Consider the following 27,976-nt stretch of genomic DNA (forward strand, 5'->3'; position numbering starts at 1 on the left):
ACGCCCTCCATGTCCAAGTTTGGATGCAGCAGCAGAGAGTTCGTGGAAGTAAACAGTAACTTGTGGTGCCATGCTTCCTTTTTTCTGCAAAAAAGAAAACACATAGCACATTAATTATCTTCAAAATTAGAGATGAAAGGGAAAATGGGTCCCACCGGGCGTGCCAAAAATTATGTTGAGCAAAAATTGTACATAATATGTAAACAAATAATTCACTCGACATAATTTCACCCTCGTTCATTTTTTCAAAGAGGGTTTTATTAATTCGAGTTCGACCCATTCTAGGCTACGCGCCTATTAATTACAACCTTTCTTTTGGAAAGGCATACCCTTTGATTCTAATTTGAATAAATCATAACTTGAGGATTTGTGTGTTTGTTTGATTTTGTGACTGCACCTAGGTCGAATCCTAGATTGCCTACGTACCCTCTTGAGGGATCAAGTCACTCGTAGTTCAGGTATTTGGTACTTGTTGGGATTTGATGCCTTGTGCAGTTTTAGCTCATGCGGGCGAGGAGCATAATGTGGCTTCGTGTTATTTAAATCTTGTTACGGCTTTGTGCCCTTTTGATACTTGATACGGCTTCATGCCATTGAAATTTGTTGTGGCTTCATGCCCTTTTGATACTTGATACGGCTTCGTGCCTTTGAGATTGATTGCGGCTTCGTGCCCTTTGAAACTTTTCTTCGGCTTCATGCCATTTTGGTATTTGGTAGCAGGAGTGAATTTAGTTTATATAAACCAGGGATTCGTTTCAGCTTTACGGTTGTGTCTAAAACTTGATATCAGACTGCCTACGTATCCTTAACGGAATCAAACCGGCGTAGTTCATAAATCTTGATTTCATGGTTGTGTCTGAAAATTGATATCAAACTGCCTACGTATCCTTAACAGAATCAAACCAGCGTAGTTCGTAATCTTGATTTCATGGTTGTGTCTGAAAATTGATATCAAACTGCCTACGTATCCTTAACGGAATCAAACCAGCGTAGTTCGTAATCTTGATTTCATGGTTGTGTCTGAAAATTGATATCAAACTGCCTACGTATCCTTAACGGAATCAAACCAGCGTAGTTCATAATCTTGATTTCATGGTTGTGTCTGAAAATTGATATCAAACTGCCTACGTATCCTTAACGGAATCAAACCAGCGTAGTTCGTAACTGCTTGATTTGGATTTGCATTCTTGTGTTCAGACTTGGAAAAAAATGAGAAGTCAATTGGGTATTCAGACTTGTTTGAAACCCATACATGACCTTTTGTGACCTTTTGTGAAATGGGACTTCACTTTTTTCTTTAAGTAGCAACCCACGAGGGATGTGCAGTACAAAGTAAATGGGACTTTGTCCTTTCTTTGAGTAGAAGGTGGGATTCACACCATATGGACTAAAAAGGCATTTAAACAACCTTTTATTTTTGGTTGGTTGAAGGGCTTCCCTTGTGTTATAAATCCTTAGTGAATTAGGATTCATCTTTGCATGACTTTTTCACACGGTTTGGGAAAGGTTTGATCCATATAACTTCTTGTGATGCCTGTTCTTTGAGGGTTCCCCGTAAGTACCGTCCGTAATTAATTTGTGAAGTTTGCTGCAAGCAAACTTCTTGTTTTTTCTTTTATTTTATTTTTTGCTTTTCCACCCCATTTAAATATCGGACTTTGAACCCATTTGATTCAAAACCTTCTGACATCAAGCTTTTCTCTTCATTGTTTTTCATGTGATTTTAAAGCTTCCAAATTCCAATAAGACTTGAAAGTTCGAAATCCTCTCTTCCTCTTCACGTGAGCCAACTCCCACGTAAACCATTTTTCCTTCCTTGCTTTCCTTTGTCTTGTCAATTTGTCAGTGTGTCCCATAATGGGGATCCATGACTTTCTTTTGTTTTTCTCATGAGTGGCCTTCCTGTATGGGAAGAAGACTACATCAATCATTTTTTAATTTTTACTTTTGCTGTAACAAAAGCTTCTTTTGATGACGTTGGCTGGAACTCTTCTCTTCCTTGTGAGTTTTAAACTCCTTTGTTTTTGTCATTTTTTCTCCAACTTTGAATTTATCTTTTGCCCAATATTTGACAATGGCTTACTCATCTTGGAGGTTCCACGTGCTAAGCTTTTTGAAAGAAAGCATTTTTTAGTTTTACCACTTCCTGCATGGATTTGTCCTCGCAGGGGAAAAAAAAATATATCTTCAACTGTAGTCATGAATCCTTTTTATTTGCTGGAGATTTTCCTTCCAATTCCCTTTGTTTTCTTCTCTTCCCTCTCTACTTTTCATTTTCTACTTTCTTTTGCAGAGTTTGTAATCTTCATTTACGGAGCAGCATCAACACACCAAGCTCCTAAAATGTACCAGCAGCAACACACCAAGCTCCTAAAATGGAGCAGCAACAACACGCCCAATTTTCCGAGTTGAATTCTTCTATTCTTGATGCACAGTTTCTCAATGAGCTCATAGCAGTAACCATTTCAATTCTACATGTGAGCTACTGCGGTTGTTGTTCTCACGGCGGCGAACTTCGTCTACAACCGCCTTCTTCTTTTATGCAACACGGCATCACCATACCCATCTCCTTCAAGCCACGTCCTGCGACTTCCTTCGGGTTCTTCTGGTTTTATGCAACACGGCATCACCAAACCCATCTCATTTAAGCCACGTCCTCCATTGACCTTCGGGTTTTTCTGGTTTTATGCAACACGGCATTACCAAACCCATCTCCTTTAAGCCACGTCCTCCATTGATCTTCGGGTTTTTCTGGTTTTATGCAACACGGCATTACCAAACCCATCTCTTTCAAGCTGCATAATGCACGGACTTCTTCTGGAGGACCACCATTATACAATACTGCATCATCAAATTCATCTCCTTCATGTTGCGGAGTGCATGGGCTCATTCTAGATGAGCACCAGACGGCTAGAGAGCGGTAGTGTTGCGGTTTGGTTGCTGCAACTTGGGATGACGTTGGGGAATGGTAGAGGTTGGAGAAGCAAATTGCTTCTTTTCTTCCTGCGAAACCAAGAGAAACCAAACAAAGAAAATTTTAGAAGGATGGATTTGTACCTTTAGATGCTTTGTTACTTGTAGTTTGCTCTCCTTCTTTGAAAGGCTTGGTTTGGAGTCACCGGTATTACTTCGTTGCTTCTTTCCTCCCTCAATTTCTATCTTAATTTCTGCAGCGTCTCCTCTCTTGTTTCCGTCCCTTCCTTTTTTTCGTCCACTGCGACTGATGCCTATTTATAGGCATCATAGGAAGCCTCGGGAACTTTTACGTGGGGAGATAGATGCCATATCTTTCGCCATCCTCTCCCACTAACCATGTAACCTCCCATGTCTTGCATGAAACTTTCCACGTTTTGCAGAAGATGGGGAGTTTTGCTCCACGTTTTCTTCTCTTGTCGACTTGGATTTCCAAGTCTAAACAGTTTTCACGTGAGCAGCATCTTTCTTTTGAAAAGTTTGTTTGCTGCAAACTTTTTATTTTATTTTTTATTTTATATATATATATATATTTTTTTTTTTTGTTCAACACCATGCATGCATGATATGAATTATATGAATTGATAATTGATGCATATATATATGTGAATTGGTGCTGTGGACGCACAGGTAAGTATCAGGTGAGTTTTATGTTATTCATGTGCATTGTTGATGTGTATATTGTTGATAGCTCATAACCTGCAATCATGGTGTTAGTGCTTATATTATTCACCTCGCACCGCACGCTCACCTTGGATCCAAGTAGGTGCATGTCGTACAGACCATGAGAGGGTTTCGACTGATAGGTGGCCTTAGATTGTGTACACAGATGATTGATGAGAGAAGCACTAGAGCGTATTATTACACCATTCATGTCGTACGGACTACTTCAGGTAGTTCCGACTTATCTGCAGTGTAGTGCCGTACAGGTCACCGAGGTGACTCCGGTTGGATTGGATGTTGAGCTATAGAATTAACCGTACAGGACCAACTGCAGGGTCTCCGGTTAATTCATCATTTCACCTGTTACATTGATGCATCATTCATTCTGTTTTCGAAAGTTTTAACATGGCATAATTTTTTGTTTTAAGAAAGATTGATGATTTGAGATTTATGAAAAGTATTATGCTATTATGCTATTTTCTGGGAAAGTATACAGGTTTTACAGCGAGGGGTTAGAAATGTTTTAAATGAAAGGTTTTCGAAAAGCTTTGTTTTACTGACCCACTTAATTTTGTTTTGCGCCCCTCCAGGTTCTAGTTAGCAGTTGGTGGCTCACGAGGTTTCGCTTCGGCGTTCTGACAGACTTTCTACATGTAGGACTCACCTGCGGGTGTTGTAACTTAATTATAGTCCTACTTGACTGCAACTATTGCTTAAGCTTTGTTTATGTGTGCACTCACACTTTAACTCACTCTAGCATGCTATTTGGTTATTCTTGCTAGTAGTTGGTTTGTATTCTTTCGTAATTCTCTTATCTTTGCTTCTGCACTGCACTTATGGTTACGTCACGCTCACGTGACGGCCAGCATGCCTTGATTCTAGGATCGGGTTGTGTCAGTTTGGTATCAGAGCTTAGGTTGCAGTCTTGTATAATTGTTAATGCTCTAATGATCTTTTGGTGTTTTCTGTCAGAACTATGCCGCTCGTAGGGAACCACGTCGTACTCTGAGTCTAACTTCCCTGATATAGCTCAATTAGGGGAAGCGATTGCCCATGCTTTTCAGAATGTAATCCGTCCTCCTCCCCTGCCTCAGAGAACACCCCTGGAGACCATGTACAACCTGAAGTTAGACCGTTTCATGGGTAACGAGGGTCACGAAGGGGCAGAGAAATGGCTAGACCATATTGAGAAAACTTTTCAGGTGATGCAAAGTCAGGGGAACCTTCCTGCTAACAGATGGGTTGAGACCACCACCTGGTTTTTGGGGCGAGAGCCAGCAGGTTGATGGAATAATCAGGCCCAGTTTATGTCACCGAAGATGGCATCTGATTGGGCAGTATTTAAGGAGAATTTTAAGAAGAGATTTGCCCCTCCAGAGTATATTGACCGTAAGAAGCAAGAATTTGCCCGACTGAAGCAAAAGAATATGTCGGTGCATGAGTACTACAGGAAATTTACAGACTTATCTCGTTACGATCCAGATACAGCTGGTAATCCGGTAGAGATGCTTCGCCGCTTTAAGCTGGGAACAAAGAGGAAATGGAGAACTTTTGCTAGTGCACTTCCTTGCGCTGATTATCATGAGTTTTATGAGATTCTGGTTCGGATGGAGGATTCCGATAACCTTCCCAGTAACAGTGAGGATGATGAAGAGAAGAATGATACTCAGAGGAGATATGACAGAGGAAAAGGTATCTCTATTCCGGGACCCCGTAGGATGCAGACTTTTAAGAGGAGTGGAGCGAGTTCCAGTTCTTCCAGTGGAGGGCTTAGTGTGACAGGCCAGAGGAGAGGTGAAAGGTTTGCTGGCGGACCTATATTTCAGAGGCCGAGAGATTTTAGTGGAGCTGATGATTCAGGTGCTCCGTTGTGTCGTCGATGTAACTTCAGGCATCATGGAGAGTGCAGAAGAAGTGGTAGTGGTGGTGGTTGTTTTACTTATGGGCAGATGGGACATCGAGCTGCACAATGTCCCCAGAGTCAGCAGAGACCTCAGCAGTCTACTATGCCACCTCCAGCACCTGTTCAGCAAAATTATGGATCAGGCAGCTATGATCAGACTGGCCGTGGTGGTGCTTACCACTATCAGGGTGATGCTGCTCCCTATGCTTCAGGACATAATCAGTATTCCCAGGATCCTTATTTCCAGAGTGGGTATTCTCAAGATCTTGGAGGTTATTTTTCATATTCTTCCATGCCAGCCAGTGGGTCTCAGTGGTATCAGGGAAATCAGCCCCGTCAGGGAGAGGTTGTTGCTAGTGGTGCAAGATCGTCTAGACATGCTAGCCAGTAAGGCCAGGGACGCACTCCTCAGGGGCGAGGTAATCAGAGTAGTAGAAGTCGTGGTGGATGACAGCAAGCTCAGGGACGTGTTAATCACATCTCTCTGCAGGATGCTCAGAACCATCCAGACTTGATCATGGGTACGTTAAACATCCTTGGTCACTTTGCTAGAGTTTTGATTGATTGTGGTGCTACTCATTCTGTGATTTCTCATACGTTTGCTCAAATGACACAACTTCACCCTACACCTATAGGATTTGATTTAAAGTTTGTTATGCCTAGAGGGGACAAATGTTATGTTGATAGTGTTTATCCAGGGTGTCCAGTGATGGTAGATGGCGTAGTTATGCCAGCTAATCTTATCCCGTTAGATATTGTGGATTTTGATGTGATTTTATGGGCAAATTGATTGCATTATAATCGTGCCCATATTGATTGTTACGGGAAATCAGTTACTTTTCTTCGTCCTGGACTACCAGAGGTTACTTTTATGGGTGAAAGAAATGGAGTGAGACATGGTGTTATTTCTGCCATGAGAGCAAAGAAGTTGTTATCAAAAGGTTGTCAAGGATACTTAGCACATGTGGTGTTAAATGATGTTGCTCCTAGTAGTATTGAGGAAGTTGGAGTAGTCAGGCACTATCCTGATGTATTCCCAGATGATTTGCCTGGATTACCGCCAGACAGAGACGTGGAGTTTTCTATTGATTTGTTTCCAGGTACGGATCCTATATCTTTGACTTCATATAGAATGGCTCCAGCTGAATTGAGGGAGTTAAAAATTCAGTTACAGGAATTAACTGATAAAGGTTTCATCCAACCTAGTACTTCACCTTGGGGAGCTCCGGCATTGTTTGTAAGGAAGAAAGATGGAACTTTGAGGTTATGTATTGATTACAGGCAATTGAATCGGGTAACGATTAAAAACCGTTATCCATTGCCTCGTATTGATGATTTGTTTGATCAACTTAAAGGTGCATGTGTGTTCTCCAAGATTGACTTGAGATCTGGATATTACCAGTTGAAGATTAAAGATGAGGATGTACCTAGAACGGCTTTCAGAACCCGTTATGGACATTATGAATTTTTGGTGATGCCATTTGGATTGACTAATGCACCTGCAGCTTTCATGAGGTTAATGAATGAAGTATTCCAGCAATATCTTGATATGTTTGTCATTGTTTTTATTGATGATATTCTGGTATACTCTTAGTCGAAAGCAAACCATATTCGAGATCTAAACTTGGTATTAAGGAAATTGAGGGAACATCAATTGTATGCCAAGTTCAGTAAATGTCAGTTTTGGTTGAATCAAGTGGCATTTTTGGGGCATGTAGTATCAGCACAAGGAATTCAAGTTGATCCTCAGAAGATAGCAGCGGTGGAGAATTAGGAACAACCGCGAACCGTCACTGAGGTACGGAGTTTCCTTAGTCTAGCAGGTTACTATCGACGGTTTGTTCAAGATTTCTCTATGATTGCTTTACCACTGACGAAGTTAACCAGGAAGGATGTTAAGTTTGTTTGGGATGAGAATTATGAGCAAAGTTTCCAGCAGCTGAAACATTGCCTCACTCATGCTCCAGTTTTGGTACTTTCTGACGATAGTGGTAACTATGAGATTTACAATGATGCTTCATTGAATGGTTTAGGATGTGTCTTGATGCAACATAACAGAGTGATCGCCTATGCTTCTTGACAGTTGAAGATTCATGAAAGGAATTATCTTACTCACGATCTTGAGTTAGCAGCCATTGTCTTTGCTTTGAAGATTTGGAGACATTATCTCTATGGCGAGAAATGTAAGATCTTCACAGATCATAAGAGTCTTCAGTATCTTTTCATTCAGCATGATCTTAACCTTCGTCAGCGAAGATGGATGGAGTTACTAAGTGATTATGACTGCACCATTGAGTATCATCCGGGTCGTGCAAATGTGGTAGCTGATGCACTAAGTAGAAAACCTCAAGGTCGACTTAATGCCTTGTATGCTAGCCGTGTTCCTCTACTTGCAGATTTGAGAGCTACTGGAGTTAAGTTGGAATTGGAAGAGCGAAGAGAAGCTTTTCTTGCTAGTTTCCAAGTCAGGCCAATTTTGGTTCATCGTGTACTTGAAGCTCAGTGGGTTGATGATGAGATTCAAGAATTGATTCAGTTGAGAAGTGAAGGGAAAAAGAAAGATCTCAGGATTCGGGAGTCGGATGGCATGCTTATGCAAGAGAACATGATGTATGTGCTGAATAACGAGGAATTAAAGAAAGAAATTTTAGATGAAGCACATTGTTCGGCTTATGCAATGCACCCAGGAGGAACCAAGATGTACCATACCATTCGACCATTTTATTATTGGCCGGGTATGAAAAAGGAAATTGCTGAGTACGTAAGTAGGTGTATTGTTTGCCAACAAGTCAAAGCTGAAAGAAAGAAGCCTTTTGGTCGGATGCAACCACTTCCCGTTCCTCAGTGGAAATGGGAAAATATCACTATGGATTTTGTGTATAAGCTTCCTCGTACACAAAATGGATTTGATGGCGTTTGGGTGATTGTAGATCGGCTTACCAAATCAGCACACTTCATTCCTGTGAGGGAAAAGTATCCTCTGAATAAATTGGCTAAGTTGTTCATCACGAAGATTGTAAAGTATCATGGCGTTCCAGTGAATATTATTTCTGATCGAGATCCAAGATTTACTTCTAAGTTTTGGATAGCTTTTCAGGAAGCTCTTGGTACGAAATTGCTTTACAGCACTGCTTATCATCCTCAGACAGATGGACAATCTGAGATGACTATTCAGACATTGGAGGATATGTTGAGATCTTCAGTGTTGCAATTTGGTGATTCTTGGCATGATCGCCTTGATTTGATGGAATTTGCCTACAACAATAGCTTTCATTCGAGCATTGGTATGTCACCATTTGAGGCACTTTATGGTAGAGCTTGTCGTACGCCATTGTGTTGGTCAGAGGTTGGTGAAAGAGTGCTAGAAGGCCCAGAGATTATGGATGAGACTACGCAAAATGTTCAGGTGATTAAGGCTAACCTGAAAGCGGCCCAAGATCGACAAAAGAGTTTAGCAGATAAACATGTTACTGATCGAGTTTATGATGTGGGTAATTTGGTATTCTTGAAATTGTCACCTTGGAGAGGTTTAGTACGGTTTGGAAAGAGAGGCAAGCTAAGTTCGAGATACATAGGACCTTATGAGATCACCGAGAGGATTGGTGAAGTTGCTTACAGATTGGAGTTGCCTCCGGAGTTATCTAAGGTTCATAATGTGTTTTATGTCTCGATGCTTCGACATTTTGTTTCAGATCCTTCGCATGTGATTCCTCCTTAACCTTTGGAGATTAATCCGAATTAGACGTATGATGAGGAACCAGTCACTATCTTGGATTGGAAAGATAAGGTTCTAAGGAATAAGACGGTGAGTTTGGTGAAAGTATTGTGGAAGAACCATTCAGTGGAATAAGCTAATTGGGAGACGGAAGACCGAATGAGAGAGATGTATCCGAGGTTATTTTATGAGTATTAAGTGGTTTGATTGGTTGTATGAATTTCACGGACGAAATTCTATAAGGAGGGAAGATTGTCACAGCCCGTCCCGAGATTTTTTTATTAAGGATGTGAAAGGACGAGAGTGCCCTCGACGTTTGCTAAGGTACGTATGTGTGACATATATTTTTGGGACTAAATATACATTTTCCATAAGTTTTTGGAAAATTATATAAGTTGATTTAAAATTGGGTTCTATGTTTTGTGTGGTTAGGGATTAAAAGACTTTGGTTTATGGATGGTGATGGTTTGAGTTGGACCACACAACACACATACAGTCAACCCTCTCTCTCTCCTTCCCCCCTGCTCTCTCTCTCTCTCCTCCCTCACGACTTCCTCAGTTTCTCTCTCACCCTCGAACGTATGGACGAAGCCCAAAACCCTCGAACTTTCACGGATCAATGCCAAAAAAGTATGAATCTTCATCCTTTCAACCTCCTGAGTCGATTGGTGTTGGTTTTAAGAAGTGAAACCTTCGAAATCACGTGAAACCCGAACCTCCATTTTATGTCACTATTCATGCAATCGTAATATGTCGATTTTCAGGGAATTCTAAGCTTGTAGTGAGCTTAGTGAGGTCCTAAGGAAGCTCGGAGTGCTTCGTTTGAAGGTTTTGGACGTCGGGATCACTGGGTTCAACTTTGGCCGGTTTTCTTGGAATTTTTCCGGTGAGATTTCGTAATTTTTAGAGCCTTAAAGTAGTATAGCGTGAAACTACATGTTTAGGGCTTCAAATTGATATAAAATTCGAAGAAAATGGTTGAGAAACGAGGGAGAACAAGGCAATTGAAAATTGCCCAATTTTCCAGCCACCGGAAAGTTCAGTCCGACGAGCTCGCGAGGAAGAAGACGCGCGTGGGCGCGCGTGTGTCTGTGCCACCCACGGCGCGTGCCACATCAGAAATTTTTTCTAAAAATTCCTAGACGTCCGTGACTTCGAGTAGGTCACTGTGGTATATTCATATACCCAAATTGAGCACCGTATGAGAAGTTATTACGAATTGTTGGTTATATGCTTTAAAATAACGTTTTTATAGTTATTTCGCATATAGGTGATACCTATCCCGAGGACGAGCGCATCCAGGGACGTCACGGGGGCTACGACCCTTCGACTTATCAGTGAGTGGGCAGTATTTTCTGTTTATACCTATATAAAGGTCGTACCCAGTGCACAAGGCTCCCGCTTTATGCAGGGTCTGGGAGAGGTGAATGTCGGCTAGCCTTACCCCCATTTTATGGAGAGGCTGCTCCCAAGTCTCGAACCCGAGACCTACCGCTCATGGACGAAGGCACTTGCCATCGCACCAAGTGCGACCTCTTGTTTATACCTATATGCTATTGAAATTCCCAGAAATTGAGTTTTAATGAAAGTATGTTTCTAAAATGCCATGCATGCATGATATGAATTATATGAATTGATAATTGATGCATATATATATGTGAATTGGTGCTGTGGACGCATAGGTAAGTATCAGGTGAGTTTTATGTTATTCATGTGCATTGTTGATGTGTATATTGTTGATAGCTCATAACCTGCAATCATGGTGTTAGTGCTTATATTATTCACCTCGCACCGCACGCTCACCTTGGATCCAAGTAGGTGCATGTCGTACAGACCATGAGAGGGTTCCGACTGATAGGTGACCTTAGATTGTGTACACAGATGATTGATGAGAGAAGCACTAGAGCGTATTATTACACCATTCATGTCGTACGGACTACTTCAGGTAGTTCCGACTTATCTGCAGTGTAGTGCCATACAGGTCACCGAGGTGACTCCGGTTGGATTGGATGTTGAGCTATAGAATTAACCGTACAGGACCAACTGCAGGGTCTCCGGTTAATTCATCATTTCACCTGTTACATTGATGCATCATTCATTCTGTTTTCGAAAGTTTTAACATGGCATAATTTTTTGTTTTAAGAAAGATTGATGATTTGAGATTTATGAAAAGTATTATGCTATTATGCTATTTTCTGGGAAAGTATACAGGTTTTACAGCGAGGGGTTAGAAATGTTTTAAATGAAAGGTTTTCGAAAAGCTTTGTTTTACTGACCCACTTAATTTTGTTTTGCGCCCCTCCAGGTTCTAGTTAGCAGTTTGTGGCTCACGAGGTTTCGCTTCGGCGTTCTGACAGACTTTCTACATGTAGGACTCACCTGTGGGTGTTGTAACTTAATTATAGTCCTACTTGACTGCAACTATTGCTTAAGCTCTGTTTATGTGTGCACTCACACTTTAACTCACTCTAGCATGCTATTTGGTTATTCTTGCTAGTAGTTGGTTTGTATTCTTTCGTAATTCTCTTATCTTTGCTTCCGCACCGCACTTATGGGTGACGCTCACGTGATGGCCAGCATGCCTTGATTCTAGGATCGGGGTGTGTCACTAAGTCTGTTAGAATTTATGCCCGAAATTAGAACTTCTGTCATTCCTCCGTTAGTAGCTTGCAGGTGGGTCTCACGGGTAAGACTAAGATGATCATTTCATCATTTCCATTTCATCCCTTACATACATAAACACAAGTTTTGCACCCAATTGCCCATCAGCTTCCCCACCATTGTCACAGATAATTGAGTGAACCATTTTTTCGTCTTCCATCGACATCATTCCAGCACATAGCTCCACAACGGAGCAGTAAGCCTCCAAGTCAAGCTCGAATTTTTGAGCCCTCGACACCATATTCATGGCGGATTTCAGATTACCCATTTCGCAGTACTTGTTAATCTTGGCGTTCTTGTCTGCAACTCTAGTGATGGCGGGTGTGGCGAGAAAGTTGGAGATGCGAAATCGGGCACGAGAAAGGCCCGAATTTGGAGATAACATATGGGTTTTTTAAGAGGGTTTGAGGAAGATGTAACCATTTGAGGGTCTGAAAGATTTTGATTTGTTTCGTGGTGAGGAAGATGAGACATCGCCAACAAGTTTGGCGGTGCAGTTGTGGCCATCATCATCGTTCTGAAGGAGATCAATGGAAGGGATGAAATGGAAATGATGAAATGACCATCTTAGTATTACCTGTGAGACCCACCTGCGAGCTACTAAAGGAGGAATGACAGAAGTTCTAATTTCGAGTATAAATCCTAACAGACTTAGACTACAGGGGTTTAAATCCAAATTTTTTTACCACAAGGGATATCTTCCGAATACCTTATGACCACGGGGACCATTTATCGATTAGGCCTTATTTTTTTAATCCCATATTGACAAGGTTAGTAAATAAGAAAAAACATCTCACGATTTATACAAAAACACTTTAAAAGTTCTGATGGAAAACAAAACTCATATCTATCTACTTGTAAACCTATAGTTTTTTTGTTTCCTTCTCACGATAATAAATTAGTTTTTCCATGTTTCTAAATTATTAAGTTTGAAGTGATTTTCTAAGTATAATTTTATCGATATCTTATGTGTCAAAACAAATAATTTTCTTATATAAAGTAAGGGTACATTTTTTAGCATTGTCCCGGGCCTAAAAAATCTCTAGACCGGCCCTGGGAAGACGAGGTTTCTGGTGGTGAAACCATTGCAGGAGCAAAGGGGAGTGAGGAGGATGGAAGGGGAGGCGTAGAGGAAGAAAGGAGGTGTTTGGATGTGGGGTTAGTATTGTGTTTGGTTACTTGTTTGTACCATACTCTGCTCAAGGCAATGAGGTAAAATTAAAATAAAAGAATGTTCCAATGTGCATCTGTTTTCTCTTTTGACACAAACGATATTGGGAAAGGAGGATTCGAACACAAAAGCTCGGGTTCAAGGGAGGAAGCTCTCCACCAACTAAGCTACAAACCCTTTGCCACTGTGTATCAGTTTTTCGATACCAATTGCAAAAGTTAAGGCTGAAGGAGCATTGCAAATTGGTACAAACAAGTTTTGGTACGTACTCGAACACAAAATCGATGTAATTCAAAGAACTGCAAAATTGAATGTCATGAAAATATGAAATTTATTGCATATTGTTCAAGAAGACAATGAACACAAAGAACCAAAATCCTAAAAAAAATTAAACAAACTTAAAACAAAATCCCCTAGGCACTTAAGAACAATAGCTATACGCAATCAGTAGTTGGCATACCAGTACCACATTCACAAGCAGCAAGCAGGGCACCTAATCAACCCGTTTTCGTTGCAATCCTGGCATCTCCTCAGTTCCCCTTCATCCTCATCAAACAGCTTTCGGCTGCCATTACATGTCGGGCACGGTGCAAACCTTGCATCCCCACATCCTTCACAAACAAACCCGCCATCCCTCACCGGAAACCCCCTCAAAAGCTTCCCCAATTCTCCGGCCTCGTTGAGTTGCTTAACCTCCTCTGCGCCTCCAACATACTTGCCTCTAACAAACACTTGTGGCAGACTCACCGCCTTGTCCCCAACCGCATTTTGCAACTCTTTCCTGTACTCCGAGTCCATTGAAACGTCCCTCTCGTCTACCGCCACTCTAAATCCCCTAAATATCATCCGAACGGCGCAACAATCCTCGTAAGTCTTTCGAATTCCTCTCAATGTGGTGAAGTAGATAACGATTTTATCCTCAGCGCCCGGAAGACAAAAACAAGCATTTGAAAATGGGGAATGTAGCAAAGGTGTACTACTACAAGTGAATGATCTTACAACATTGCATCGGTTGTTGCTGCTGTCGCCCAACTGTTTAGAGGACAATGCTCTTCTGTAAGTCAAGACCACATTGGGGTCCATTTTCGACAACAACGATTCCTCGGCTAAATGCTGCCACAGAGGCTTTGAATTCGACGAAGAAGATGAAAGGGCTGGCAATGCGTCCTCTACCTTTACTTCCGAGTATTTCGCCGATTCGAAAGAATCAAACGGTCTTCTTGAGTACCTGCAAGAACTGGCCTTCTCGGGAAAAGCGATGGGGCGGTCAGAAATGGGGTGTTTTGCAGAGAAATGGGTGTGGAAGTCGGAGTCGTTGAGACCATCCATGAGTTCCCAGGTGTTGATGACGGAGTCGGGGGAGGAGGTGGAGTGTTTTGGGGGGTGGGGGTGATGTTCAGGAGAATCCTGAGCGTTGAGATTGAGGAGGGGGTTTAAGGGAGATGGAGGGTCGAGACGGAGGGAGCCGTAGGTGGTGGAGGTGAGGGAGACGAGGTGGTGAGTGTCGCCTTTTCGGAGAGGAGGGTGGTGGACGAGAGGGGCAGAGGAGATTGAGAGAGCTCTTCTGGAGGTGGAGAGAAGTGGGGAGGAATTGGAAGAGTCTTGGAAGGAAGTAGGAGCAATTTGTGAATTCTGTTCTGGGTTTTTGGTTAGAAGGGTGAGGGGTCTTGAAGCAGAGCACCCCATCTCTCTCTCTCTCTCTCCCTCTGCAGACACACAGAGAGAGAAAGATAGAGACTTTTTGGTTTGGTTTGTGCCCTGTTTGTTTTCTGAAGGGAATAAGATTGCTTCTAGTTCTAGAGAGAGAAAGAGAGGAGGATTGTGGAGGTGGGTTTGGGAGCTTTTAGAGAGAGAGAGAGGAGGATTGTGGAGGTGGGTTTGGGAGCTTTGAGAGAGAGAGGAGAGGAGAGGAGAGGATTGTAGAGGTGGGTTTGGGAGCTTTTAGAGAGAGAGAGAGAGAGAGAGAGAGAGAGAGAGAGGGGGACTAATGTTTTGGTGAGGAAGAGATTTCAAGAAGGAGAAGAAGGGGTTTGGGTAATTTGAGAAATTGGGTGGGAGAGGGGAAGGTGAAAAAATGAATGAAGGCACAAAACGCGGTTCGTTTCTAATTAGGAGGTTTTTTTATATGAATTTATTGATAAATAAATATTAATTTTGTAATTAAACAAATTTGTTAAAGCGCCCTAGTTGTACTAAATTTGGAATCATTCGAGGCAAAACCTTGGATTAAGGAAATCATTAATTTTGGAAAGTTTCAAGAATCATTTGCAGCAAAGGAACCGGTATGATATGTCGCAGTCTGCATTCATGTGTGCGGATTGACATTTGGACCAATTTCTGCGTTCGTAAGGGTAAATAAGGAAAGGTGTTTCAATGCGCATGAAACGTCAGTACATACGTTATTGTCATTATACGAGTGGAATGATAGTTGAAAAAAATTTCTTATACTTGTACAGTAACATGCATATCGTCCTGTATTTTAGTCATATTGAAAAGTCTCTTATAAATAAGATAAACGTGTCAATCCCAATATTTATGGTTAATTGCAGTTTCCCTATATATTTTGCATAGATATAATTGAAGACTTTCTTTAGGTTAGCGGGGGAAAGTGATTCGAAGTTATGAAAGCATATTTGGTGTAGGTAATAATAGTAGTGTAATATGGTTATCTTCATGTCTGCTTGTTACATAATGCTTCAAACGAGTAATTTTTGTAAGGTTTGACCTCCATTGCTAATAACAAACTAAAACACTTATCACAAACAACCAAGTTCTGATACAATTTGACCCATATAAAAAACACCACGGTCTTGTTTGCTTTGAATTTGAGCCAAACGCGTGACCAACACATTGACAATAACCTTTGGATATGCGTCGTGGAGGAGCCAAACATATCATACTGTTAGGTAAGGCTTCAATTTCACAATGCAGGACATGTCCTAGTTTGATGCTTCAAATGTTATAGAAGTGAAGAGTATTACATGTGCAATGCAGGTTAGAAAACTTGCATTGAAAGCTCACTTTCACATTTAATATTAAATTTGGTTCTTTAATTGTGTATCGTGTTGCAGGACCAACTTTTCAACGATCTTTATATAACAAATTATCACCCAAATTGAATGGTGTGAACTCAACAACCTCCACCAATTGTGATAAATAAATAAATAAATAAAAACTACCTCCACCAATTTTTTAATACGAAAACATAAATAATTGTAGATACAACAAACAAAACAAAAGTGACAAAAAGTGGAAACTTGGCTATGGACGGAGCTGACTTAGGCCCAGCGGGGGCCGATGCCCCCCTAAATTATTTTTTTATTGAAAAAAGAAATTTAGTTGCTTGTGACATTAATATTAATTCTTTTATGCATTATTGTTATTGTCGAAAGAATATATTCAGTCATAAAATTTTTAAAGATCGATTGAGAAATTGGATGAGAGATCAATAGATGAATAATAACATGATTATTTTTTATAGATAGATTTGATGGTATTAGTAATGAAGTTGTCATGCAACGTTTCAAAACATGAAACGCGTCGAGAGATATTGTAATAAGTTGTATAAAAAAACTTATGGATTAATATATAAGTGTTTTGTTGAGTACATTTTTGAACTTTTTAATTTGTGACTTTGTTATTTGAGGATACCCCCCATCCATGCAGATCTCTAACTTCGTCCCTGTCACACATCGACCATTTAACGCTAAGATATATGATATTTTCTATGTGGTTGGTTGCATATCTAATCGTTAAATGGTAAATGTATCAACTAAACTAATGGAATATTTGTCTGTCCAAACTTTGAAAGGGTGTAGTACAAATTGAATTTTACAGCTTAATCTCGTATATTTCATAATTCTGGTTAAATAGGTACATACAATCCTTGTTGTAAAAGGAAACAAATAAAGGACATATTGTCCTTCCTAAACAAGACTCTAATAATTACAAAATATTTACATTCCATTTCTCCTAAGTATTGACTTATTCCAATACTCCCCCTCAAGTTGGAGCATAGATATTACTCATGCCCAACTTGACTAGTGAATCATCAAAACGCCTACGACACACGACATGGGTAAGAATGTCTGCAAGTTGTTCTTCTGAGTTCACAAACGGTATTGACACAATCTTCTTTTCCAGCTTTTCTTTGATAAAATGTCTGTCAACCTCCACATGTTTAGTCCTATCATGCTGTACCGGATTCTCAGCTATTTCTCTGGCAGACTTATTATCACAATACAACTCCATTGCTTCTGTCTGTTTAAAACCGAGACTCCAAAGTAGCTTCTGTAGCCAAAGAATCTCACACCCTGTGCCATTCCCCTATACTCGGCTTCAACAGAGGATCATGATACTACATTCTGTTTCTTGCTTCACCAAGTGACCAAATTACCTCCAACAAATGTAAAATACCCAGATGTCGATCTTCTATCAGTCACATCACCTGCCCAATCAGCATCGGTAAAACCCTCAATTCTCAAATGTCCATGACATGCGTACAAGATCCCTTTACCAGGTGCAGACTTCAAATAAGCCAAGATCCTCATTATTGCCGCCATATGATCCACACTTGGTGAGTGCATGAATTGACTCACTACACTTACAACATAGGCAATATCCGGACGAATGTGAGACAAATAAATCAGTCTCCCTACCAGTCTTTGATAACTACCCTTGTCAACTGGCTCTTGATCTGGATAAATCCCCAAATAATGTTTTTCCACGATGGGAGTGTCCACCGGTTTACATCTTAGCATTCCTATTTCCTTTAATAAATCCAGAACATATTTACGTTGAGACAAGAAAATACCTCTAGATGACCGAGTGACCTTCACACCAAGAAAATATTTCAAATCTCTCAAATTCTTCATCTCGAATTCAGCAGCCAGGTTTCGTTCCAGCCTCATCATCTCTTCTGTATCATCACCTGTTATGATCATATCATCTATCCATATAGATAATTAAGGCCGTCACTTTTCCACTCCTCCGTTTCACAAATAACGTATGATCTGAGTGACTCTGATAATACCCAATTCTTCTCACCACTTGAGTAAATTTTCCAAACCATGCACGAGGTGACTGTTTAAGTCCGTAAAGTGACTTTAACAATCTACATACTCTGGTTTTCCCTCCGATATTAAACCCTGGAGGAAAATCCATATATACCTCTTCTTCCAAATTTCCGTGTAGAAAAGCATTTTTTACATCAAATTGTTTTAGTGGCCAATTCAGATTTGCAGCTAAAGAGATTAGAACCCGTACCGTATTCATTTTCGCCACTAAGGAGAAAGTTTCCTGATAATCAACACCATAGGTCTGAGTGTAACCGTTTGCCACTAACCTTGCTTTATACCTGTCTACTGATCCATCTGCCTTGTATTTAACTGTAAAGACCCATCTACACCCAACCGGCTTCTTTCCTTTAGGTAGCTCCGTTACCTCCCATGTATCATTCTTATGTAATGCCATCATTTCTTCATCCATTGCAGCAGCCCATTTAGGATCCTTCAAGGCCTCCTCAACTCTAGTTGGTGCTTGAATTGCTTATACATTATTCACCCAGGCTTGGCGTTCCGAGGCAAGGTTCGAACACGACACATAATTAGCTATTGGATACTTCACTTTTCCTTCAGGAGAAAACCTGTCAGGAGGAACACCATGATTTTGCCTTGGTGGAAACTTATATGTACTCATAATGTTATCTGGATTAGGTACATGAGTATCAGTAGTACTTACCTCAGGGATATTTAGAGGAGATACATTGGGTGGCACTATCGAAGTCGAGAGAAAGGGGGTTGCAGATTCGGTAGGTAGTGAAGTGACTGGGTCGGCAACTTCATGCCGACTTTCTTCAGTATCCACGGCAAGCTGTTGCTGAGAGGACTCAGGTGGCTGAATAACACTCCAATGCTCGGTAGGCTCATGTGGAGAGCCTGCACGGTTCCTTTATGCAATATGCCGAGAGCTTTCACAATTCCTTTCTTCAGTACACTCTATCCCTGAGCTACATATTTCCAACCACCTAAGATCACCGATAATATTCTCCCTCTGGTGATCAGAAGGTGATGGACTCAAACCATAGAAATATTTGGACTCTGAAAAAGTAACATCTATGGTCACGTACATATGGCGAGTTGCAGGATGGTAGCACTTATACCCTTTCTGTTGAGGAGCAAAACCAAGGAAAACACACCAGTGGGCACATGGATCCAACTTACTCCGATGAATCTTATGAATGTGAACATAAGCTACACATCTAAAGACACGAGGAGTAAGAGTATGAGTGGACATGACTGGAACAAACTATGTTAACACTTGGAGATGTGTACGAAAATCCAACACCCTGGATGGCATATGGTTAATGACATATACATCATAAGTAACCGCATCATGCCAGAACTGGGTAGGTACAGATGCACCAATAAGCAAGGCACGGGCAGTCTCCAAGATATAACGGTTTTTTCTCTCTGTAACTCCATTTTGTTGTGGGGGTATGAAGACAAGTAGTTTCATGCAAGATTCCGTGATCCCGGAGAAAGAGAGACAACTCGGCACCAATATATTCACCTCCATTATCAGAGCAGAGAACCTTAATAACATAGGAATATTATGTTGCAATCATTTTAGAGAAGGACTGAAACACCATACTCACATCACTTTTATTTTTCATCACATAAATTCACGTTATACGTGTACAATCATCCACAAAGGTAACAAACCATTTAATGTCGAACAAAGTACTTACAGGAGAGGGACCCCAAACATCAGAGTGCACAAGATAAAAAAGGAATAATCTTTTATTCATACTAGAAGGAAACGAAGCACGATGACTCTTCACGAGAATACATACTTCACAATGTAAGTCTGATTCTTTTATTGCATGGAATAAACTAGGCAACTTATGCCTTAAATAACCAAACGAAGCATGTCCTAACCGATGATGCAATAGCCAAACTTCTTGTAAATTATTGGTACGGGATGCTTGAACTGCATTAGCTCTGCCAGGAACGACGTCATCCACATAGTATAACCACTCTCTCTTAGTGCCATGCCCAATTATCTCATTGGTCTGAATATCCTGAAGTAAACAAAACAGTGGATACATAAGTACGACACAATCTAATTGCTCAGTAACTTGAGGAATAGATAACAAATTATGAGACAATGAGGGAACAATAAGGCAATGATAAAGAGGAAGGGCCGGCGTGAGGTGCACAGTGCCGGCCCCCAAAACTGGTGCTATTTGTCCATTGGCAGTTGCAATACATTTCCGGGAACTCATTGTCATACTAGTAAATAAATTCTTATAAAAAATCATATGATCGATTGCACTCGAGTCTATAATCCAACCTGTATGATGTTTTGTATCAGAGGCTAAAAACGCATGCCTCATACTACCTAGAATGGCCGAGGTTTCACTAGGAGTAGTCCTAGTCAGCAAACTTTGACTTGGATCACTAGAGGGGGTGGCATTCTTAGAAGCAGTGGTCATGGATGCACGGCCGCCACCTGCTCCACCAGCGCCTCGTTCCTTTGCACGCAACTTTTTCTTCAATTCCGGAAACCATTCTGGTACTCTATGTTTCTGAAAACATGTATCTTTTGTATGACGCGTTTGCCCACAAAAAGTACATTTCAAGTCATCCTTATTTTCCCGAGTGAAAGGCTGAAAAGTTGTTGATGATAATGGATTAAAGGTCCGGCTACCTGAAGGTGGCCAGGACACCATAAGCACGGGAGAGATTCCCCCTGATTCCCAACGCCATGACTACCCATCATTGTTGCATGGCGTTGCGCTTCCCGCCTCACAATAGAGAACACTTCCTCCACAGATGGTAAAGGTTGTGATCTCAAGATATCACTACGCACCTTATCAAATATATCATCAAGCCCTGCTAAGAAGGCATACACACGATCTAGTTGGATTTCCTTTCGAAGTGTCTTCAAGTCACCAACACATTCCATCTTGATTGGTCTCATCTGATCCAATTTTTGCCAAATAGTTTTGAGATCGGCATAGTATACACCGATAGGCCTCCCTTCTTGTCGAAGTCTGAATGACTTGACTTTCAACTCATAAATCTGAGAAATATCAGACCCATCATAATACGTTCGAGCAACTTCTTCCTAAACTTCTCTAGCAGTACGAAGATGGATGAAAAGCCCCATGATGGTAGGATCCATGGAATTAATCAACCACCCTTTCACAATGGTATTCCTCATCTCCCAAGCTTCATACTCGGCACTGTCCTCCTTGGGTTCTTTGATGCTTCCTGTCACGAACCCTTTCTTACCACGCCCAGCGATATGCATCTCCAACACCTTGGACCAAAGAGGATAATTTGATCCATTAAGTTTTATAGTACTAGGTACCGCCGAAGCATCACTCTGAATAACAACCAAGTTTACGATTGAACCGTGGGTAGAACCATGTGATCCACCCTCCAACTTCAGCCCCAAGTCGCCTTTGTCACTCGCTATAGGTCACGGCACACACAAGCACACTGCACAGCAAACTCACGGCATACACAAGCACACTGCACAACAAACACACACACTGCATGACAAACTGTTCTTGTTGCAGGTATGCAACGAAAAAACCAGTTTTGTCTTCCTCCCTTCCTTCACGACACACACAGCACGGCAACACAGTGGGATTAGGGTTACAGCTTGGCTCTGATGCCAAATTGAATATTACGGCTTAATCTCGTATATTTCATAATTCTGATTAAATAGGTACATACAATCCTTGTTGTAAAAGGAAACAAATAAAGGACATATTGTCCTTCCTAAACAAGACTCTAATAATTACAGAATATTTACATTCATTTTCTCCTAAATTTTAACTTATTCCAATAGTACATGCTTATCAACCTGCTACTTGCATCAGGACTTCTCAAATATCCTTTCTTGTAATAGACAATTGTTCTAATTATTAGCATTTTCTTGCCAAATTAATTCTATAAATTAATTTATCTCTTTCATTCAATCCCGTTCTCCTAGACCCTACGGTCCAAGGAGATTGTGGCCAATTATTGTTCAATCTTAGACTTCTTAGTACAAACGGTGGAGATGATGGAGTTTAGGAGAACGGGACTATTCTTTCTCCATATACAAGCGGTACAGAGGAGAAAAAATGCATACTCTGTTCACATGAATGAATGTGAAACAAGGGTTCATAAACTAAAAATTCATAGGTATTTGTCCTTGCACTTATCACAATCCGGAACAATGATCATTTTTTATGTTAAAATTTACATCCAAAATAAAAGGTTTAAAGGGACGAAAGTTTTAATAGAGTTATCCAAACTGATCATCGTTCCACATTGTGACAAGTTAGGAGATCAACACTCACAAATTTCTATGATCCTAAATGTGCAAGTGTAATCACATAAACCAAGTCAAAGACTTGTCAAAGGCCTCAAGTTTCCAAGATCCTAGAAGAAAACAAAATGTATTGTTTGCCTCATACCAACGAAGCTCTAGTGCAAACTTGCACCAAAATCAGTATTATAGTTATGCAAGTTGTGCAAGGGTTGGTGAATCATTTAATACATTGTCCATTGATCAATGCCAAATTTGTTGAGCTCTTGAAAAACCCATATGCCTACTCGAGTTCTTTTAACCGTTGGTTCTCAATCAAAGATATAACGACCAAGATTTAACTGTTAAAAATTCCGGAGCATAGGTTACTCTGGACTAGAACTTTCGAGATTGAGATGCTAAAATTGAGCATGGGTTTAGTTTGGGTTTGGGTTTGGGAATATCTGTTATCTGAGTTCTACCAGAAAGAGACTGAAAGAATAATAATGAACCCAAGAAAATGACATGGTTTTCCAGCAGATTGAAATGGACTTATGATAAATGGGAAGGACCACCATTCACAAAATTATTCAAAAAATTAGGGTTAATTCCACGGAGGTCCATTCATCCCATGTGGGTTGAGCTGCCAAGTCATTATCTTTGCTAACTTTATTCTTCTGCCTTATCCAATCTCTTTGTCTCAGATAAGCAACAACAAAGTCTTATCCCACTAAGCGAGGTCAGCTGTATGAATTCTAGAACGTCATTACACTCGGTTTTGTATCAAGTTAGATACAAGTACTCCAAGTCTTAAAAAAGCAAAGAACAAATAAAATTCACAAATTTGTTTGATTTGCATAAATTTTCCTACCAATGAGAGATTATTTGTGTAAACAGTGGCAAGCCTGTGCTCATATTTTATCTCAAGCCTTTCTTGGACACTGGGACCGAAAGAAACACTCGTGGCAAATCACGTGCAGCATAGTTTGTCAATTGATACATACTTCTTACATGAATTAATATGACAAACTATTAGTTAAGGAATCAACTGTTATATTATGTTATCCACTAATTGTTGGTATAAAAGGTTGGCTTGATACAAGTCAAGATGGATGTGAAGATAGTCCCCATCGGAGAAGTCCAACAATAATCTAAGGTTTAAATATAGCTGTTCTATTTCTAATTACACCAAGACTTTTTGAGATAAACCTCACACGTGAGGTTTATTGGGCTTGATACCACCCAAGGGATGGAGCCTCGGTGAACAAATGGGGACATTATCGGTGCATGACGGCCTCAATAGTGGACACTTATGGAGCTCATGACACAACACTAATGTGGTAAAATATATATGCTCCTCCACTAATTTTTAAAAAGAAGAGTCACAAGGGCAGGTTTGATTTGATGTACTTGCTAATGAAGAGTTTAGTTGTGAAATTTTGATTAGAAAGATATGTTGGCATTCATTTGGAAGAAAAATATGCCACACAAGTTAGTACCCAGAAGAGCTCTAACTTTTTAACCCTAGCATTTGTTTTGGTCTAGAGATTTGGATTTATGCAGTTAACTCAGTGGTGTATACAAAAAGAAACATCAAAACTGTATAGGCCAAGGGCTTTTAGATTTAGTACAAGGTTAAGGGTGTGTTTTAGACATTGGTTCAATTTGAAAAAGCACCCTGACAACTACAAGTTTTATGCAAAAACACTCGGCACAATTGGCCAAAAAACCCTCATTTATGATTTATCCACCTGCCATCCTCCAATTGATTCTTAATCGTGAAATTCTTACTACTACTTAAACTCTTGCAAGTTCCCAAAGTGGATAGATTCATCTAAGATACACAGATCATCTAGGCAGGGCATATTAGATGCCGGGAAGAAAGACAAAGACTTGACTTTAATAAAGCAGCTGTTGAGTGCCACAATTTACGGCTGGGAAAAAAAATGAAGAAAAACGTTGCGTAGCCATCAAATTAGCATAAAACTATGGTTTGAGCTTAGGAAATTCGGTATACAATGTTGCCGAGCACGAGACTTGGTTTTAAAGCATAGCACCCAACAATCTTATTGATTTCCAAACACAAACCAGAAATATACAACTTTCCAGTACAAAGCACAAACCCCAGTATGACTTTGGTATTTAATATGAAACAAAAAATAAATAAAAATAAAAGAAATCTACTCACAGTATTTACAGTATTCACAGTATAAAATTAGCAGCTCTGAATGTCCAGGCCATGCACCCACCGTCCCTTCACCGTTATTTACGGATTTTAACCATCTGCAAGTGTACAGGAAAAAGGAGTTGCTGTTATACAGAGTTGAAAGACCAAATGACTGAAACCCGTTAATGAAGTAATCAAGCTATGTGTATCAGTAAAACATGATACAGGGTGAATCGGGTAAAAACAAGAAATTCGGGTTGTATCAACTTTAATTTTTGGAGCCCAAAACCTGACCTAAATAAAGTTGTATAGGGTACCAAACTTGCTAAATAGCTGATGCACCACTTAGACAAGACACATTTTCTCCTACAAATATGGCTTGGAATATTTTGATTCTATTTTTTGTTTATATTCTTAGCACAAATCTCAATCGAGATTCCTCTCTGAAGCATCATGTTTGTTTGTTGAGGTGGAGTGCAAAAACAAGGTGATGGATTGGGTTGGTTGAAATTTCGGGCTTGTGAATAAAATGGGCACAGGGACTTTGAGGAATTTATCAATTTTACAGAATTTCATACCATAGTTGAACAAATTTTGGTGATTGGGGAGATATAAGGTTAGCAAAACCACCCATCAGAGCCATCGTTAACCATCGGTCGTTAAGGCGTATTCTCAAGATACCAATATCTGTAGTTGTGGAAATAGTTCGAGAGGACAGGGAAGGACGCAGAGTGGAGGCATTGATTTCATAGTTAACAAGATAAAAATTTAAACAATTTATAGAAATATTGCAATAGTTTAATTTCTTAAGTTCAGTTGTTAGAGAATTAGAAAACCAATGACAAATCTCCCATCTCATCAGAAAACAATTATCATTTTAATGGTGATATCAAAGTATGTAGAGCAGGAACGCCTTAGAGACAGACAACTAGCAGGAAGAGAAAAAATTTGTTCCAAAATATAAGGCTTGCCCAGCACAAGACTCAAGTAAATGTTATGATTAAAGAACTCAAGTGCAACCATAACATGCACAAAATAAATGAGCTTGCTGGATCTGTCCTAAATGCTTTGCCCTTATTAATTATTCCCAAAATCTTGATCGACCTGGCTTATGCTCGGAAAGATTATAAAGGTTATCTTCTTTGTTCTGATGATCCACTAGCAATCGAACTTTTGAAAAAGTTATTTAAAGAAGTAGCAATGAAACAGTTACTGCAGTCATCCTTTGATGTTGTAAAAAAATGATAAGTTCCAAAAGAAAAGGGCAAACCGTCAAAGTAAAGGTAGATAAGATTCAAATGAGGTTGCTAATGTGCACAAATGATGGCTACCTAATTGTGTAACTCATCACCACACGAGTTGTGACAAGCCATATAGAAGAAACAATGGCCATTTACAATCTCAATTTCTACGGCAGCTAGGTACTTGGGATTTCTTTTGTATATGGATACAGGGGCACTAGACTTACAAACAACCTGCTTTCCAAAGAGATCATGTCTGCAGGATATGTGACAGAATTTATAAATTCCACATATCTCAAATAGTAAAATGATATCGCAATCAGATATTAGTTATTTCCTGACATTGATACAACACCCTTAGTAACATATTAAAGACAGCAAGAAACTCACCATGAATCAGTATTAACATATTCTGTGAATTGAGTTTGATTTCGAAGTTGGCCTCACTAGCACCCTTGTGGGCTACTCTTTATAAACAAGTCTTAGCTTTAGGTAAGACAATCTAAACACTCACGGGTATTTGATTCTTTCCTGACTTACAAATATTTCTTCTCTAACCAAAATTCTACAGTTTGTATCCAATTCAATTCACACAAAAATTAATGTTCAGCAAGCATAACCACCTAATAGAACCTCAAATTACGTCCCGGAAAAAGGTGATTAAGGTACTTTTCTTGTTGACCATTCACAGCAACCCTAAAGCCATGAGTTTGTCATTCTTGGAAACCCTAAACAACACATCTTATGATCGGGCCCTAAGCGGACCATAAAGTGGATTGGCTGGTCCAAAAAGGATAAGCATGAGTTCTTGTCTAGGGCGTGGTTTCTCCAATTTGTGACGTAACTCTTAATACTAGTCATTAAGGGCTTGTTTGGTGGGCTGGATGGGATTAAGCCTTAAGAATAGGGTTGGATTTGTAGGGACACGACTTGTAATCCATGTATAAGGATATAGGTTAGATAACCTACTTTATTGTGGATTCATAAATCATGTCCATCTCGCATTTAGACACAACAAACAACATATTGGACTCAGGTTCATTTTAACTGATCACAACCCAACCAGCCCATCAAACATGCCCTAAATGGATTACAGTCTGGAACCATCCAACAAACAACATGTGGTGAATTGCTCAGGTGAATACGGTCTTCCTCTTCAACCCACTACCGTTCAAACCCTTCCCCTACCCTTAGTATAGCTTACAGTAGTAATGTCGCTTGTAATAACAAAAATCGATTGCCCAACAAACCCATCAAGCAAAACAACCAGACAAAACTTGACAAACATGAAATCAAGCAATCAACTGAATTTACAGAGACAAAAAGATGGAGGAGGAGGAGGAGGAGGAGGAGGAGGACGAGGAGGAGGAGAACAAACCAGAGAGCATAGGAGTGGTGAGTCCGGTGACAATCAATCAGCCGACATGCAAAGGGCCAATATCTCCGGTTCTAAGGGAGCCGGCGACTTCATCGGCAACGGCTAAGCAAGACGAAATCAAGCCGGTGAGGGCCAACCACACCACCCTTGCCATCCAAACAGTGACGCCCCATGGCATTACCATTTTTCTGGGGAGGCTTCCTTTCCCCCTACAATGGTTTTGCACCTTGATCGATCCGAGCCCCCCTTTTGGGGTAAAAACTGAAGTAAAAAAAAGTCGGAAGAGTTCATAACAAGGATTCACCTTTTCCTTTTCCTTCTTGGCTTTTTTTTTTTTTTATTTTTTTTTTTTATTTTTTTGAGAAAAGCTAAAGAGTCACTCAAAAGAAAGGTATAAAATATCGATAATATCGGAAATATCGGTAATTCAAAAACACGGAAATTTCGATGGAAATATCGGGATATTATCGATATCAATAAAAATTGAATAAAAACCACGAAAATTGTAAGAAAAACTTGGAAATTTTTATTGAAACTTTGCAGGATGTTTATTTAGTCAATTATCTATTAGTTTATCACAAAAAATTGGAAGGAAATGCATTGCATGATAGATATAACTGATTTAAGTTGATTATATAGCGAGCTGTCAAACATTGTGAGTGTAAAAAATATGTAGTAATTAATGAAAGAAGTTTAAACACACCATAATCATTTATATATAATGAATTAGTATAATATTTTACACTTTATACATTGCATGGTAAGATACATGAGTGACTTAGCAATGTCTAAAATATC

At 40.1% G+C, this 27,976-nt stretch overlaps 1 protein-coding gene and 1 long non-coding RNA gene across 3 annotated transcripts; both read right to left on the bottom strand.

The window, feature by feature from the left end:
* Positions 1–13,398: 13,398 nt before the first annotated feature.
* Positions 13,399–15,025, bottom strand: LOC103454578 (uncharacterized protein At3g28850). Its single transcript, XM_008394178.4, has one exon. The coding sequence runs from the start codon at positions 14,770–14,772 to the stop codon at positions 13,558–13,560; it is 1,215 nt and encodes a 404-aa protein (XP_008392400.3). The 5' UTR covers positions 14,773–15,025; the 3' UTR covers positions 13,399–13,557.
* A 9,404-nt stretch (positions 15,026–24,429) lies between these two features.
* LOC103424371 (uncharacterized) lies at positions 24,430–27,557 on the bottom strand. Of its 2 annotated transcripts, XR_011575539.1 has the most exons (3): positions 27,483–27,557; positions 27,179–27,387; positions 24,430–24,675 (listed from the first exon to the last, which is right to left on the bottom strand). It is a non-coding gene; the product is annotated as an uncharacterized lncRNA (long non-coding RNA). The 2 variants fall into 2 exon arrangements; XR_527756.4 differs by lacking the exon at positions 27,483–27,557 and having other exon boundaries at positions 27,179–27,476.
* Positions 27,558–27,976: the final 419 nt, after the last annotated feature.

This window comes from Malus domestica, chromosome 14, assembly GCF_042453785.1.
Source record: "Malus domestica chromosome 14, GDT2T_hap1".
Lineage (NCBI taxonomy): Eukaryota > Viridiplantae > Streptophyta > Magnoliopsida > Rosales > Rosaceae > Malus > Malus domestica.

Bases quoted from the DNA above. Each gene is read 5' to 3' on its own strand.
- LOC103454578 (XM_008394178.4), bottom strand. From the start codon at position 14,772: ATGGGGTGCTCTGCTTCAAGACCCCTCACCCTTCTAACCAAAAACCCA.